At 37.9% G+C, this 18040-nt stretch overlaps 1 protein-coding gene across 3 annotated transcripts in view; it reads right to left on the bottom strand.

The window, feature by feature from the left end:
• Window positions 1–18040, bottom strand: part of SCARB1 (scavenger receptor class B member 1) — a 1184693-nt gene that overhangs the window by 54270 nt on the left and 1112383 nt on the right. For all 3 annotated transcript variants that reach the window (XM_044068528.1, XM_044068527.1, XM_044068529.1), the window contains exon 11: window positions 1936–2082. In XM_044068528.1, the coding sequence (XP_043924463.1) occupies window positions 1936–2082 (147 nt within the window). The remainder of the gene's footprint in view (window positions 1–1935; window positions 2083–18040) is intronic.

Here is an 18040-nt window from a genome sequence, read left to right as displayed (position 1 = left end):
CATATCATTAACCACTTTACAGCTCCTTTCAAAATTATTTACTGAGTTATTCTGGATTCTCTACATCTGCAGGTGTTGTTTAGTTGTAATGAATACAGTGAGGTCAGGTTTCTAGATGTCCCAGTAAAGAAATCTGAAAAGCTGTGAAATGGTTCATAACACACTATACCATGAGAAACTTTAACAGTAGTTCAGTGGTTATAAGGTTCATCACATTAAAGTAGAGTGAGCAGGACTCTAAACTGAACTGCTTGGTTCTCAAGGCACATCCTAGTTAAAAAAAAAAAAAAAAAAAAAAAAAAAGTAATTTATGAAACGTTGCACATTTGTATTGCATCATCAGATTAATGTAAGGCTGATGTGCAATAAATGATGTGTAAGGTCTTGCTATTTTGGCAAAATGATTCCTATATATCTGTAATATTCATAATATATATAATATGTTTACTGTATAGAGCAGGACACTGGTGATAGCTGTCATACCTCACTTTCTGTGGCATAACAACCAATATCATGTAAGCCATCTGCCCTGTACTGCTTATGTAGACCCTCCATCCCTCAACTAGCCTTAAGGCTGTGTCCATAAATATTAGAGAATATTGGCAGTTCAGTAATTTTCATACCCACATGCTAATGAACTCTATGAGGTGGCCCGATAACAGTAAGACTGACTTTGCACTTCAGGATACACTAAAACTCTAAATGTCAATAGCCACTTTTACTGCTATTCATTTTTAAACTCCTCTGGGCAATGCAAAACAATTTTGCGAACACTGGGATTGCAACCTTACAATCCAAAACAATTCGATTAGGGCAAGGCAATGGGCGGAGATGAATCCCTTTTGCTAATGCTTAGGAACTTGGAGCAGGATCTTGCCCCAACGACAAAGTATTTCAGAATATGGGGATCACAGAGGAAGGGAATATTTTACTTATGGCTAAATTCAGTATAAATATTTAAAAATTACTTAACACAGTGGGGTCTAATACCATAGCTATAAATTTATTTGTAAAGGTAATCTTTCTTCTTCTTTTTCATATTGCCAAATTTTAATAAATGGATCCACTTTTCGCAACCTTATCTACGGTGGCAGGGTGTATGCAAGTTCTCTTTAACATAGTAGGAAAGGATAACAGTGTATATTTTTTTCTTTTCCCCTGTACTCTGTTTAGTGAGGGTCATGGTGATAGTGATTAAAATGTATGATTTTATCTTAACATTGCACATACATATAACATTCTTGTTCTATAATTTTTGTAAAAATCAATAAAATGTCTTAAAGTGGAAAAGTTATATGATGTTCAAAATTTGTCACAATGTTTTTATATTACACAATGTTGACTATTTTCCAATGTGTTTATTTTTCAAATATGAGCTGTTCTTTTGCAGTCTTTTCCACAAACCGCACAGCAAACGATAATGTGGTATTGTGGTACATAGTTAAGCACAGAGCTGTTGAATTTCAAGTATGAGAAACATAGAAGCTCTGTCCTTGAACATTTAATGGCAAAAGAACACAATGATTTTCTTTTTTTAACCAGTAACTTTTGAAAACATTAACTAGGTCAATCTTTTAAGATCCTGCACTTGTCATGTGACAAAAAGATTGTCCTTTAACATATAACGAAGACTTTCTTCAATGCAAGTTTACTAAATGAAGGAGATCCTGAACAGTTGTAGCTGAAAAAATGACACTGTTTTGTATAAGGAGTATTAATTCTTTGGAGGAACATTAAAAGTGTTCGCTATTAGATAATTAAGTATTTATTTTTGATTTCTTCTGTATGACAAAAATCAAATGAGCTTGTCAAATTAATTTGTAGTCATTGCCTTTTGCATACAAATATGATTTGGCTTGTTCATATTTTGCAGGCTATTAACATTCAGTTTTAATCACAGAGCTGTATAGAAGTAACAGGCATTTGCAAACTTACCCTATAGATCACTGCGAGAATGATAGCAATTAATACCAGCAGGCCACCTACAACAAGTAAAATATACTGCATGTAATCCATGAGAGCAGGAAGAAGGACAAGGTTGGTGTAGAATGTTTTTAAAATCGGACCATCAATGTATCCACTCTGAAAAGAATAAAATTAACACGTTTATGGGACATTAAAATTCTGCTTCAAATTAACTCTGAAAAAGTAATCAAACTTAACAAATGTACAACTGAAAATAAAATGGCAAGCTTGTAAAATTTTCTCCTTTATGAGCTTGCAAATATACCTACTACTCACATGCAAGTCCGTAGTTGTTGCTTAGGAAAGATGACACTTCTTACAATGAACTGTCCCACAGTGCTGAGTGTTTTGTATGTGAGAAATGATGCATCAGTATGTAGTGCTACATGTGCAAAGCATGTTGCCATTAGTTATGCATTTGTGGAGTGTGACATGCGTGCACTGAAAAAGTGATGGATTGGGTATTGCATTTCAGCATGGGTGAAGTGTTTTATTAGCGTATAGTATGGTACATGCAGAGTGTGTTCTACTGTTAATTAACTTACAAGTGCTGTGTATCTAAAATTAGTTATCAGCACGGACTGTGAAGCATCTGAAGTTTTATATCAATGTGCAGTCATGCTTATTTTTGCTAACTGGTGAAACATAATCAGCAATTGCTTCAACAATTTCTGGCAGCAGCTAACAGGTTCTCCTATGCCTTCTGACATGAGTGTACCCCATAAGTTGCTGGATTAACTATCCCTCCACCCAGCTTCCTACTCTGCTTATATGCCAGTAACAGGAGATCCATTCTTTAGCACTTTGATATGTCACCTTCCTGGGTGTGCAGAAATCTTTAACACCAGATGTAGTCTGCACCTTGTATCTCTACATATTCCACTTATACCAAGGCACCCACTCCCCCAAATCAGCAGAATGATTAGCAGAAGAAGGGATAGCACCCCACCCCTTTCTACTCAACAATATTTCCTACAAATGTTCCTAATTGTTGTCGACATCAGCTCACTCAATCAGTGGCATACACACAAATAACTGGTATCCATAGTCCTGCATAAGGCAGGTGGACTCCTGTTGTGGTGTGAGTTAGCTCTGCAAATGGCTTTTCAACAAAAGCAATGCTTGGATGAAACCAATGACCTGAGTACCATATTTGATAAAAAATGCCCTCTACATCACTAAATGAAGCAATTCAAAAATTATCTTACCATAGAAGAAAGAAAATATTTCCAAGTGCAAGGATCCAGAATTTCATCAAAATATTCAGTGAATCAACCAATTTGCCAGAATCTGCAGTGCTCAAGTGCTTAACTTTTACTCTTGTTACAATAACACTTGTCAGTCTAACTTCAGTGTGATTTATCAGTCCTGAGTATTTAATGTAAATAAAACGCAGTTTTACCTGAAAAGTACAATTATTTTATATTTATTTTATTCTGAATTTGTTAATCAGATTAGAGCACTGTCTTCAGTGGAGCTGCTTCAGTATTTTCATTGTTTGTTGTCATATTATATCATGCAACAACCTGACCCCACCAAAAAAAAAAAAAACGACTTGTGTCATTTCATGGAATCCAGAAAGGAAACACTAACATCAAAACAAAAACAGAGAAATCCACAAATAAATATAAAAATGAGCAACTAAAGCATGCTTTGCAGAGCAGCAAAGCCATCTGCCCTCCTATATTTCCCATTACTTAAAACTCATTCCCTCAATTACAGCTCTCGTAAGTGTGTACCCTTTAAATCCCAGTGGATGTGGTTTAAGCCTTTAAAAAAATAAAGTTATCACCTTACAGTTCAAACAAATATTCATATCTCTGGAACCGTGTTACTAGAAAACTGTAAATAGCAAACCATTCAGGATAAATTAGTCTTTACTTCTGTGGCGTTCATTCAGTTTGATGCTTTAAACTGGCTTTTAAAAGCTAATATAAATGCAGTGAATATTAATTGTGTAATGTTATACAGTATAAAGAGCTTATGATATCTCAGTAACTATTCAAGCAAGACACATGCTGCTAGCAGGATTTTCTTCATACAGCTGTGAACTTTCATATGAGGTTATGTAGTTCTGTCTGTGTTGTCTGAATGTTGAGATATTTAGAGAAATATGAACATTATTACAATACAAATAAACAGTATACAAAGAATATTCAATACCTCTTTAGCTGCATTAGACAGAGGTCAAATATCAACATTTATGTGTTTGCTATCATGTATGATTTACAGTGAAATCTTCTGATACCTTGTATGAAGCATGGTTTTTGAATTATCAATGCAAATATGAACAAGCAATTATTGACTCCTAAGAGGCATTGATAGGCGTTAATTGCAAAAAAGGCTGGAGGTACACTCAGCTGTAATGAGTAACAAAATCCAAAGTTGTACAGCTGTGGAGAAATGGTGAAAGGACATGCATCCTACAAATAAAATGTCAATCTTTGTTTTGCATTTACAACACTCAGATGCAATAAAAGAACAACTTAACTGATTGTCAACATAAAAAGCAATAATTTAAGTTAAGGTGGGAGGTTGGCATAATGGTTAAGGTATTTGCCTTATAAACCAAAGGTGCAGGGTTTGTTTCTCACACGGGGCAATTGGCTAGACTTAAAAATGGCCCACAAAGGCAGTTAGCCAAGTACTAATCTATGAACCTATGAACCTATAAATTAATAATATACATTAAACAAAATCAAAAACAAAAATGAACTAAAACAAAAATTTAAAAGATAAAAAAGCAAAATGTATTCTACACAAGAATAATAATCTCCAATGTAAAAACCGTTCACTTCAATTAACCAAGACATCGATATTCCTTTTCTACTTCAACTGCATTAACACACAACCCTAGCCAATACTTCTTAACAAAAGTTCAATGTGTTACTCAGAAGGGGATCAGAAAAAAAATTTGCAATGGCTATTTTGCAGGTTAACCATTCTGTATGGCATGCACAGTGAAAACTCTCCATTTAAATTTAATGAACAGGAACTTGTCATTATGATATGCAGCAGACCTTCCTGTAAGAGCAAACTATGAAAACAAGTATTTTATATGAAAATGCAGCTCACTGAATAACTGCTGTTGTGCCATTATGTTCCAATATCTTTCAGAGACAAAAGGATTTCATATACATCATCAATAATGAATGCATACCCGCCCAGTGACAACACTAACAGACTTGAATCAGATGTTGCAAAAATACCTTATGATCTTGAAAAGCAACAGGATTCTGAAAATGCTAAGTTTAAAAGTTCTACTGCCAGATGGCTACTTATTCAGATCTCTATACATATAAAACAGACTTCAAAGTAATATGTGTTTTGTAGCCTAGCTAGTTATGGTGGGTCTATATTATATTGTCAAAACGGCATTACAGTGAAGGCCGTTTCGACGACACATAAAGAGCAAAATTCAAAAATAACAAAACCCCAGTTCACCGATTTTTTTTCCTAAGGAAGAAAATCTGTAGACCAACAATGCACAACACACCAGTTAAAACATTTCAAAGTGAGGGGCTGTGTCCCCCACACCACCTAAGTAAATATTCCAACTCCGAGATCGCAATACAGTGGGGTAAAGGGCAATGTCACGGCTCAAACAAAGCAATTTTTTTTCCCTAGGAAAAAAATTGCTGACCTGAGCTTTCGCTGTTTTTGAATTTTGTTCTTTATGTGTTGTTGAAATTGCATTCACTATAATGTCATTTTGACAATATAATATAGACCCGTGATGGCCAATGGCAATTACATGACCAGATATTACAAGGACTGCAATGCTGTCATCCTGAATTTTAAGTGACAGTTTAGAAGCACATCATCACTGTCTCACTCTCTCTCTAGGAAAATGCTTTATTTATCTTGATTTGAGATCATGAACCACAGTTTAGCCACAAGCTCTAAAATGAAAAAGACACTGAAGCACTACTGGAGGCAGACTCTCCTGGAATGCAAGCTTAGTCTCAATAAACACTGCTCTATGTGTCAACTTGAAATCTCTACTAAGAAAGTGATGTTCTTGGCCAGGCAGATTTTCTTCTGCATCCAGTCAACAAGTTAAGCTCTTCTGAATTTTGTGGAAAGACTGAGCAATCCAGATTACTTAATCATTCAAAAGTAATTTTCAAGATTAAAACCGTGAGGCAGTTATTCAATTTGTATTTATGTTTGAACTCATCAGGGTAGAAACCCTCAATATTGTCTCCTTTAGGTACTGTTCTTTGTCATTGTGACTGCCTCCGTACTTTGGCTACTGTGAGTTTATACAAGTGGACTACTCTTCATTTATATGATCTTCAGCATGAGTGCTGGACTGTTGTCCAACTCGTCTGCTTACACTTTTCCTGAGCCTTTGTCGCTAAAGTTCACTGTGCAAGTGTTCGGCACTTTAAAGTATGAACAACTAACCGGAGAAAATATCACAAGTCAGGCAACTACAGAGCTGAACTGCTAAAGGAAATGTACTTTTTTTTTGTTTTTTTTTTTTGTTTCTGTTTACTGTCTCCCATGCCATTTGTTTTATTTCTGTATCAGTACTGCATCATTGTACTATTTATATGTACTTTTATGTTAATGATTATTTTAAAGTTAATTCTTTTTTATTAATATGATTACTGTTATGGTAAAGATTATATGTCCAATTTGTGACTTAAAATGGTCTTTGGACTTGTTCACTTACCAGTTAATAAATGAAAATAAACATTGAAATCAGCTATACAGGCTAAAAAGCATTTTTGAGGAGGCAAGCCCTTCTCCTATAAGTATGGAGGTCTGACCTGCCCCACCTAATCCTGCTACTTGTATATACTAACTCTCTGAGATCAGTATGCTTCAGAGTAAGAGGAATTTATTTATGTTTTATTTATCCTTTGTTGACTAAGTTAGTCCCACTAGGCTGGTGGCTTACTTCCAGGGGAGACTCAAGCTGGTATTTATACTATTAGGGGATATTTGGCCAGGGCATCAGGGAACTTTCCTATTCTTTTTGATAGGTGCAGTGGAATCTTTTACATCCACCTCATCTATCACCAACTCACTTCCCTAAGATACATCATGCCCACTATTTATTCAAGGTGAATTACACTTTTGTACTTCCACTTCAGAGTGATGACCACAGCTGCTTCAAATAGCCACTTGCTCCCCTTTACCAGATGTCCTTCATGCAGTTACTCTCATGATTTTCTTAAAATTTGAAATGGGCTTTAATTACTGCTGTTCTAAAGAAACCATTACTTTAGCTCCAACTAATTTTAAGAATTATCACCCCATCTCTCATCCTCCCTTTATGAAGAATATTGATAATGTTATAAGAAAGCATTCCAGTCTATCTTCACTTCAGGTGAGCCTTAGAGGCTTTTCAATCAGACTTTAGGAAACACTGCACTCTGCACCTAGTATTAGTGCTGTTAAAAACACCTAGTAACCAAAGATCAGCAATGCTAGGCTGTGTTTCATAGTCATCAAATGGTTTGCCATTTACATTTCTGTGATCATTATTCCAGGAAGAAAACTACTCTTCAAGGCACCCTCTATACTGTAGTGCTGCATCAGAGCCCCATATCTCTCACTATTTTGTTTGCTACCAGTGGAAAAAAATAATTTTGGGAAGGGGATTGATAAATCATTCCCAATATATGCCTCTCCTTCCCCCAGGAGTGAGGGAGTGTCTTCTTTGAAGTCTGGATGCCAATTCTAATTGGTTGAGGAGTAACTGCCTTTTGTTCAATCAAATGATGACAATGGTAATGCCTCTTGCCCTGTTCGATACATCAAGCCAGTCATCATGTGTGAAGGTAACAGGCTTGAATCTTAGCCTAGAGTAGGGTGTCAGTATTACACTTTATGATCAGCTTGTCACTTCAGGACCAGATGAGCTGTTTTCAAATGCTCATAGTTTAATTTGAGGAATGAAAAAAGAAGAAGGCTTCACCAGTTATGGCAGGATCTCCAATTGCATTTTAATTACTGAAATGCAGTTTACTTTGACGTTTGAGAACAGTGATCTGGGCTGCCTGCAAGCTATGCAGACTATGCCAGGACACTTTTTTTAGTTGTGATTCTATAGCCATACAGCGCTAGTTTTAATAATTTACACCAGCTGCCCATAGTCTAAAGGGCTGAATTTAATGTTTTAGTTCTTTACCTTCCAGGCCCTGTGCAGGATGGATCCTGCATACATAAAAGATTTGCTGGGACATGATCAGCCATCTGTATATCTCCACTCCTCCAGTAGAGGACTGTTGGCGATCCCTGTAAATTCTGGTCTAAGCTCCTCTGTGCATCATGCTTCTTAACTGTGGAATTCACTGCACTACTGCCAGAACAGAAGCTGGGGCAGTAGACTCCGTGAGCAATCCACCAGTTGGTGGCCTCTCAAACAGCAGCAGCTCTAGGCAATGAATGTTTCTACCCAAAAAATCTTTGCTAGCTTCAATAACAAAACTAAAGTGAAAGCAGTCCTCCTTGCTGTGCTATGGTTACTGAATCCCACATACTACAGTCTTTTAGATAATTTAAACAGGTTCATAGGTAAGTACTAGGCTAACTGCCCTTGTGAGTCATTTTAAGCCTAATTATTTTTTTTTCCAAAGGTGAGAATCAAACCCTGTGCCTTGCGTCTGTGAGGTAAACACATTAACCATCATGCCAACCCACAACTCCCCACCCCAGGCACAATATATTCAGAGCTGCTTAAGTTGTTGCCAATATTAGTGGTCAACCTGCAGGAACTAATAAGCACTTCTTTGAGACTGCCAATCATGCCCCCTCATAGCTTGTACCTGGGACAGCTGCCAGTTGTTTCCTCACTCAAGCTAGGGTACTGTCTACTAGCTGAGATCCAAGTCTAACCTTTATTTATTTATTTAACCAACCTTAATCTAACCTTAGGTCTAACCTTAATCTTTACAAGGGAAACTTTAGTTTACCTATTTCATAAAGCATATTCACATGAGTAGCAGTTTTAGTATAGCTACAGTACATGTTTTTAATTTTATTTTCTTTCTTCACATTTTTCAAATGTATTTATTTATTTGGTTGGGCATTTTAAGACCATTTTATTTGTTGTGTTTTCATGTGGTGAGCCAATGCAACCCAATGTGCTGTTATATAAAATATACCTAGCTTTTGAAACAATATATAAATAAATAAAGTCAATTTGATTTACTAGTATGCCAGTGGGATGCCTGCTGGCTACGCTGGAAATCTGGATTCAAGCAGCAGGCCAGGTAACAGTCAAACAGCCAAGAGAAAGTTGGCAAAAGGGAAAGGACTGAGCAACAATAGACAAATCAAACACTACACCCAGTTGAACAATAACCAATAAATTGTTTTTACATTTATTGCCCAGTCTCCTTAAAATTAACACAGATGCAAAGTACTGTAAAACGCAAAATGACTCCCTACCTGGAACTTAACGTCACCTATTCCATAAAGCATACTCATATGAGTAGCAGTATTAGTGTAGCTATAGTAATTTTACTTTCTTTTTTTCATTTGCTTGTTTATTTATTTATCTAGTTGGGCATTTAAGTCTATTTTATTTGTTGTGTTTTTATGTGCTATGCAAATGCTATTATATGTGTGCATTCCTTGTGTGCTTATTTTAATCATAATACACCCAAGCTTTTGATAAAATAAATAAATCAATTTAATTTTACCTACTAATATGCTAACAGGATGTCTAAGTTGGGAATCTAGGTTCAAACAGAAGCTCAGGTAACAGTCATCTAGCCGGGGGGAGGGGGCGCAAAAGGGAGGAATGAGTATCCATTGATGATTCAAATGCCATAGTCAGTCCAACAATAACCATTAAAATTTGTAGATTTATTGCCCAGTTTCCTAAAAGTTAACACAACTATAAAATACTGCAAAAAGCTAAATGTCTCCCAGGCCAACAATGGTTGACCTACTCCTAGGATCCCAACTATTAAAACTCCTAGTCAACCAGACCTCTTCCAAGCAACTAAGCTAATTAGACAACCTTCGTCATACAGCACCTAAATCCAGAACTAACCTCCCCCCATCAAAACTAGACTCGCACATCTTCTATATGAAAGGTACTCCTCCACAAATAAAAAACACCTCCTCAGCTTACCAAAAATTTAGGATTAAACTAAACCCAGCCTCTTCTCATCAGCCAAATATCTTTGCCTCTCATCCAGCCATACCTCCTAAACTGACCTACATCACTCTCTCTGTCCTACTGACACACTTACTATCCCTCATATGGCAGGTTCCACTGTACCAATCTACACTCATCACATAATCTTTTGCTTAATCTAATGTTGCCTTCCAACTCACAACCTCTAACATCCTTTGTTAGATTTTATGAATATAAATCTGAAATTAATTATGTTGTAAATATGCTGAAAGAAAAGGCTTGCTTAAATGCAGAAACAAAGTTTAAGTAATATGTGATCAGCAGTCATACTAAATGACCATGGCTTGGAAAAGGAATCTGCTGAATGGACATTATTCCCTTACAGACTCAAAGCAGGATGTATGCAAGAACAAAAATGCAAAATCTGCTTTTAAAGAACAATGACATGTTTTTCTGCATGGAAAATCAGGATATGACATAAGAACAGATGTTTTTTTATACAAAGATCCAAATAAAATACAGGATGTTCACATTGTCAGAAAAGCTGATCTCTGACAATGTGTTTTCTCAAAAATATGTTTTTCTTCATAAAAAACAGGATATGCTTATCAGCATTGACACAAGAACACATGTTTCTATACACAGATTAAAATAGAATACGGACAATGTGTTTCCTCAAAAATATGTTTTTCTACATGGACATCAGGACACTGTTACAGGATATTCACACTGTCAGAAAAGCTGGTTTCTTACAAGACATTGTTAAACAAGGAAGCTTAGTATTGTTTCTACAGGATACAGAACAATGTGTTTCCTCAAAAATATGTTTAAAAGTGTATATAAAGAGCTGTATAAATCCAGCTATGTGAGAGAGGTTTGGTAGGGACACAAGTCCCAAGGTAAATGTTATATCTCTCACATCATCTGTACTATATGAGAAGTAAAGTTGGAACAGTACTTTTAAGCTGCAACGTTTGTCCAGTTTTATTTATTATAAAAGTTATTGGTTACTGCTCTTAAAGACAAGTGCTGCAAAGTATATTCTCTCATCAGTGTATATTCTGCAAGTTTCTGTATGCAACAGACTGTGAATGCAATTATAACTAGACTTTGAATTTTAGCAAGAATCCAGCCAGCAAGACTGAGTGTCATAAGAACACTGCAGAATCCATCCCACAGCAAGAAGCAGTACGCAAGTAAGATCAAAATATTTTTTTCAAAGAACAATAGAAAAGTCTAAAAACAGACATTATGTGACTTCCCAGGAAATGTGTTCGTGACTAGCTTTCTATATAGCAGTTCAGTTATGTGAGAGAAGGACAGAGAGAAGGACAGAGAGAGGTATTTTGTAGAAGTCATCATTCATATCTGTAATGAAGGAAAACTTTGTAAATATATGCTACAAATCTGACAGACTACGTGTGGTTTGTTATAAAATAAGTTATCTGTAACTGTGCTTATAGCTGCAAAATATATTTATCAGTGTGCAATTTGAAAGGCTTGACAGATGGAGTCATGATGTGTCTCTGATTCAGCAGTAAACAGCACAGCAAGACTGTGTGTCTTAAGAAGACTTCAAATCCCACAGTAAGCAAGCAAGCAAGCAGAAGTAAGCAGAGAGCAGCTCAATATAATTTTTCATCCTTCACTGTACTCAGCTATCCTATCATTCTCACAAAGTTGTAATGATCACACAAACACTTCATGTTCTACAGGAATTTAGTCTTGAATTTTATAAATAGTGCATATTACAATTGTAGTTACTGTTTACATATTTACTACCTAATAATGGTATTTTACAGATGTGTATTTTCATTACATTCTTGCTGTCTCTCACTAAATGTAATTCTGATTTCCTATGTATTCTCTGACTGAAACTGGATGCTTGTGATGAGTGTTCTACTCAGTAAACACACTTAAATAAACAAACAAACTCACTCTCTTTTTTTGAGGGGGTGGTCTCCAGTCCTGCTGCATTCAACCTTACTATAGATCATAGGATACATTACAAAGTCTGGCGAGACTTTACAAGAGAGTAGGCTTCTGACCCAGAACAAGGCCTCAGTGATGATAGTGCAGGACAGCCAGCAGATGAAGTCCTGGCATGCTTATCCTGGTGTTGGTGCATATAACAAAACATTCTTAACCCACATTGTGATACCTATCTCCTCACTATCCCCAATTCCCAAATTTCAGAGGGAATAAATGGGCAAGGAAAGGGTGGCTATGGACTTTTAACTATGTTACAAACCATTATTCTGTTGTTTGGCTGTTTAGTTGAGTCTACCTCTTTGTGACCTCAAGGACTTTAGGATGCGAGGCCTATCTGTCAACAACTGCTTCTTTCAACCCATGTGCATTTAGACAAAACAGGTCAGAACACTAGTCTTAGGAGATTCTCAACTGAATTTACAGTGAGGGCAATTTGTGCAAGACTGGCAAAAGGCAGTATTTTAACTGTTAAAATATTATCCTAGTAGCAGAATTCTGAATGAAATGCAAATTCTGTAGTGGCTACAGATATAAGCCCCTTCAATAATCACTGAGACCACAAAAGGTATACATTGGAATAATCCACGAAAATCATCTAAAACTATAAAGTACATTAATAATGTGATGATCGATCCATAGTTGGTGAAAAAAAGATTTCCTGGTTTAATGTGGAAAGAGTTTTCACATGATTTACATTTCAGTGCAATACCCCAAGGACATACATCTCAGGAGGGTTTACCCACAAACAACCTTCAAAGATTAAGTCTGAAGTTTAGGGGTATTACAAGGCATCTTTCAATTACAGCCCCTCAGGAAATGGGTAATTTAAACTGAGAATATATATTCAGAAATACAAGTTTACAACTATTCAGATTACTGTGCAAAGAATAGATGTGAAATTTCTTCATAGGTTCATAGATGTATAACAGGCTAATGACCACTGGGGCCTTTATAAGCCTTGCCAAGTATCTCAAATGTTCCCTGCAATTTTATGTGCCTTAGAGGTTCTTTTAAGGGATATGTGTAAGCCAGGGCAAGATTTACATGATGTCTCTTCTATCCGTTAGAGACATAGGTGCTAGACCTGGGGTGTATTTCCAATTTCCCATCCAATGTCCCAGGTTTCCCTTGAACAGGGTTAGGGAAGAGCTCTGCTTCACATGAATGTGAAGCTTTGTTTCAGAGAAGGGGAATTCTCTGAGATACATACCTATGTTGCCAACATGTTCTACTTATGTCACAAGCAAAGTTTAAATCCCTAGACTGAGTAATCCTCATGCTATTTGTTTTGCAGATATGCAAAAGGTCCATTAGAGTAGGATCTAAGGATGCCTTGTATGCCAGGCATAGATCACCTCCCAATAAATTTGTAGGAAACAGAATACAGAAATAGGGCCCTGTATTCTTTTTGTGACAGACATCTTTAGATGTTCCAGTTGCTGCATGTTCCCAGTCAGATACTCAATGATGGGCCCAATGAGGGCAGAAAACAGTACAATGATGACTTCCTCAGACCTATATGCCATGCCCTTGTTTATAAGTTGAACATAGAATGACTTTTCTGACTAGCTTAGACAAATGGTTGAAAGCCCAGTTACTATCCATACATGTACCCAAATCCCTGACTAGTGGTTCTACTCTTAGGGGTGTGTTACCAATGAGGTAATTTCCTAAGGTGGTTGACTTCCCAAACAGTACTATTATTCCTGCCTTGGTATTGAGATTTAAGCCACAGATTTGGTGCCAGTCATTTGTCTATGTAGATACTTCCTGTAGGATGTCAAGTGTCTTGAGGGGGAAGTCCATGACTGCTCTTGGTTTGAAATCATCTGCAAACTTGGTTAGCTAGTGGGGTTTACACCCATATCCATGCGTTTCCTGTGGGGTATTGTAAAAATTGCCTTAGCCAGGTCAAGGATAGCAATATATTCTATTCTGCCCTCATCCATTACCATGGTGACCTTCTCAAAGACGTCCACTAGGGTGAGTATGCATGATCTCTGCTTACAAACAACTGGATTGTTTGAAGGTTTTCTATGCCCTTATTTATAATCTCCTTGATACTCCTTTACATGAGTTTGCATGTGAGACTAGTCAGAATTACGCGTCTGTAGTTCCTAGAGTCCATTGAGGGCCCACCCTTGTGGGAAGGATTACTGTTGCAGTTCTCCACTAGCCTGTCTGGAGGCAATAGTTAAACAATGACTCCAGTGGTCCCAATAGTTCATGTTTCAGGCTATTTAGGAGGCATTCTGGGATATTATCAGGGTCCATCGATGCAATGTTTTGACCTTAGAGACCACATATAGGACCATTCCCTAGTGATAGTTGGTGGGGGGCCTGTCTGAAGGTATTTCCTGATGAGGGGGGGGTAGAAAATGGAGCTGAATTTGTCAGCCAGTAAGTCTGCTATATATTCTAGCTCCATGTAAGTAGCTCCATTAATAATAAGTTCTATACAATGCTGTGTACTGTCTTTGAGGTTTTGGACACAGCTACAGAAAGACTTGTGTTTGTCCTTTGTCTTGGAGGCTATCTTGACCTCAAATTTGGTTTTAGTAGACTTAATTTGCACTTAGTTGTTTGCTTGTATTGATGCTTGTATCGTCCTAGATATAGCACATCCTAATCTTGGCTATGACTTCTTTTTCTTTTGTTGTACACTCTGTTTAGGTTTAGATTCCACCCAGGGGGTTTGGTTTTTGAGTTAGTTCTGGGCTTATGTCTGGGTAGGCATAGATGTTTCTATCCATTTATTAACATGATTGGGCAGGGCTTCTGTGAGCAATTCTACATAGGCAGCTGACTTCTTTGGGTTTGAAATTTTGACAGGTTATCACATAGTAGGAAGTTTGCCTTAGAATAGTTCCTGACTGTTATGGAGTTAGCCAGGGTCACAGAATAGATTTTTATTTTGAAGGAGACAGCTTTGTGGTCTGACCTCACCTGAGAGAACAATACACTAAGATGGGTAGAGAATTCTCTCATGATTGTAAATACTCCATCAAGTATGTTTGCACCAGTAGTAGGTGGAGGGACTATCAGGTCCAAGAGGTCTGTGTTTATAAATACCAGAAATCCCTTCTCCTGTATGTTAGGGGTTGTTTAAGCATCCAAGTTTATAATGGGTTGTTGAAGTTGCCCTCAGGTTTTAATTTTGGGTTGAATGGTGAGAGCCTCCAGTAAGTCGAAGTACGAGTTATGGGTTACTTGGGTCACAGAGGGTGACCTACAGCTTATAAGGATATGACATGGGACTTTGTCTATAGATATCTGGACATGGGAGAAACTCAAGTGCATCATCCTGTTTGGCTATTCTTGAGGTGAGTTTGTTGTTAATATAGTTTGAAACACCTTCACCTTTGGTCCCTGCCTCTGTATTTGCTGGCTTAAATGTGTGGAAGGTACTGTAGCTCTGCATGGCTGGGATGCTCTCCACAGTTTAAACCTTGCCTCAGTAACTACACAGATGCCCACATGCTTCATACTGAGAAAGTGGAGTTTCTTCTTTAGGCTCCTGGCACTGAGCAGAAACACCTTTAGATGGGTTGGTTTTGCTACATTGAAAGGTTTATCAGATTTGGCATTGCCTAAAAAGGTACTATAGGGAAAGACAATGTTTTAAGCAATATTTGAAAGCCTAGAGGGGACAGGTGGAAACCATTCTTGGCAAAGCAACATGGTCTGTTGACCATCTCCTCCCATGCGGACAAATATCGCACCACCTTGGAATGGCACCAGAAACTAAGCCAATTACTGAAGTCAATCTTCTTTTGTTCATATCGTGGCATCATCCTTGGTGAAGGAAAAATTCTTCTCAATTCTAAGCACATACCAGCCTGGGACACAATCTCAGAGCTCCATGATGTCTCTCTTCATATAGTCCAGAGAGGTACGTCTCAGATCATTTACACCCACATGGAATATTAGTGAGTCATATTGGTACTTTTGGTCTAATGACTTAAGTGCATGGATGATTTGGAAGATCCTGGTACCTGATAGATAACTGACCATAATTTTGTCCTTATTCATCCTGTTGTGTAGGGCATCTTCTTGTCTCACAATGGAGTCTCCTATAACTAAAATATCAGGCAGTGCATTGGCTTGCCTTATGGGCTTTGTAGTTGAGGCTCCAAAGGTGATGGCTGGATGTGTTGTGTTGGGTGTTGTTTCAGTGGAGTGCTTTTAGAGTTGCTGAGGATTTCATTTGTAGGATGAATATTTAAAAGGTATTTGGGGTTTAGGAGGGTTCCATTTATTTGCTCAGCATATTTTGGTCCATGTACTGGGTCAATACTATGTGTAGTGTCTGTAATGCTTAGGTTACTAACAACCTGATTGTTATTTTGACTACTTTTGTGTAGTGCAGTGTCATCCCCTTTGGTAAAAACTCTGAACCCATGAACTACCACATAGGCAGCAATCTACTTAGCACATACTATGTGATAAGAGACCTTAGGACCCAGGTGGACAGTAGTCTCTCCTTTGATAGTCACATCACCACAGTAGTCAGGAAGTCTTTCTACGTGGCACACCTCATCACAAAAGGGTTCTCATCCAGGAAAAAAGAGGTCATTGTTCCCCTCTACTCGACACTCATTAGACCCATTATAGAGTACAACGCCCCTTTTGGAATGTACCTCACAAGACATCTGCAGCAGCTGGAAAGGCCACAGAAGTACCTCAGAAAGAGGATTACTGGCCTCAAACAAATGCCCTATACTCACAGCCTCAAAAAACTCCAGCTTTACTCCTTAGCATATCGCCTACTCCGAGGTGATCTCTGCCTAACATATAAAGCTATGTCAAACCCAGAGCTGTTGGACATGCTACACCTAAAGAAATCCCAATCCATCCGAGCTACATGCTCTAGGGACCTAAACCTTGTCACCACAATAAACAGGACATGCTGGAGGGATAGATTCCTGTCCCAGAGACTTCTCATACTCTGGAACAGGCTACCCATCTATGTCAAGCAAAGTTCTTCATTAGCACTCTTCAAGAAAAATCTTGATGAGTGGATGGGAAATAGGAAACACACCCCGGGGATCACTTCTGTGTCTCTGCTCAACAGTGGCACAGGAAAATAACTTTCTCGGGTGGCGTAAGCCAGGGAACCATGTTGGCTAGGCTTACATAGGCCTTTGGGCTGACAGCCTAGTACCTACCTATGAGAGTTTTACCTCCAGTGATGTTGTTTAATTACATCGCTCACATAGGTTCATAGGTTTGTACTAGGCTAATGGCCCTGGAGCGTTTACAAGCCTAGCCCATAGAAGTGCCCTGGCATTGTGCCCCCCAACATTAGTTCCCAATGCCTCTATCAAGTAGAGCCACTGGAGTGATCCCCGGGGTGAACCTTCTATTTCCCATCCACTCATCAAGATTTCTCTTGAAGAGGGCCAGTGAGGTGCTCTGCTTGACATGTATGGGAAGTCTATTCCAGAGCATGAGCAGTCTCTGGGTTATAAACCTGTCCCTCCAGCATGTTCTGCTGATTGTGGTAATAAGGATGAGGTCTCTGGAGCATGTGGTGAGGAGGGATTGAGGTTTCTTTAGATGTAGCACCACGAAAACTACAGCTACTTTTCGACCACCCAAAAAAGTGTATAATTCGCTAAAGATGTTACAAAACCCAGTCACATAAATAATTCCACCATGAATGCTAGACTGGAAAGAACTCCAACAAAGCTTGTGCACAGTCTCCAAATGAATAATCCACACAGTAATGTCTCGAACGAACAGTCATTCCTTATTATGATAACATGTAGTTAAGCGCTTTTCATCCCGCTGAGTGGCGGGACCTCTTCAGACTAACCAGAATACAATTTAAAAAGCATTTAAATAGCCGGTTTTGGCACCAAAAAAAAAAAGAACGCCGTAACCAGGCAACTATCAACATTATCTAAAACAGGCAACAACAACAATGACACGTAGATGGTAACTAAATGTTACTAGACCATAAATATTACATTTTAA

Source organism: Protopterus annectens, chromosome 4.part0 (genome assembly GCF_019279795.1).
Source record: "Protopterus annectens isolate FY-2018-M chromosome 4.part0, PAN1.0, whole genome shotgun sequence".
Taxonomy (NCBI): domain Eukaryota; kingdom Metazoa; phylum Chordata; order Ceratodontiformes; family Protopteridae; genus Protopterus; species Protopterus annectens.
Note: the sequence above shows the minus strand (reverse complement) of the source record. Positions and strands in the feature narration are given on the sequence as shown.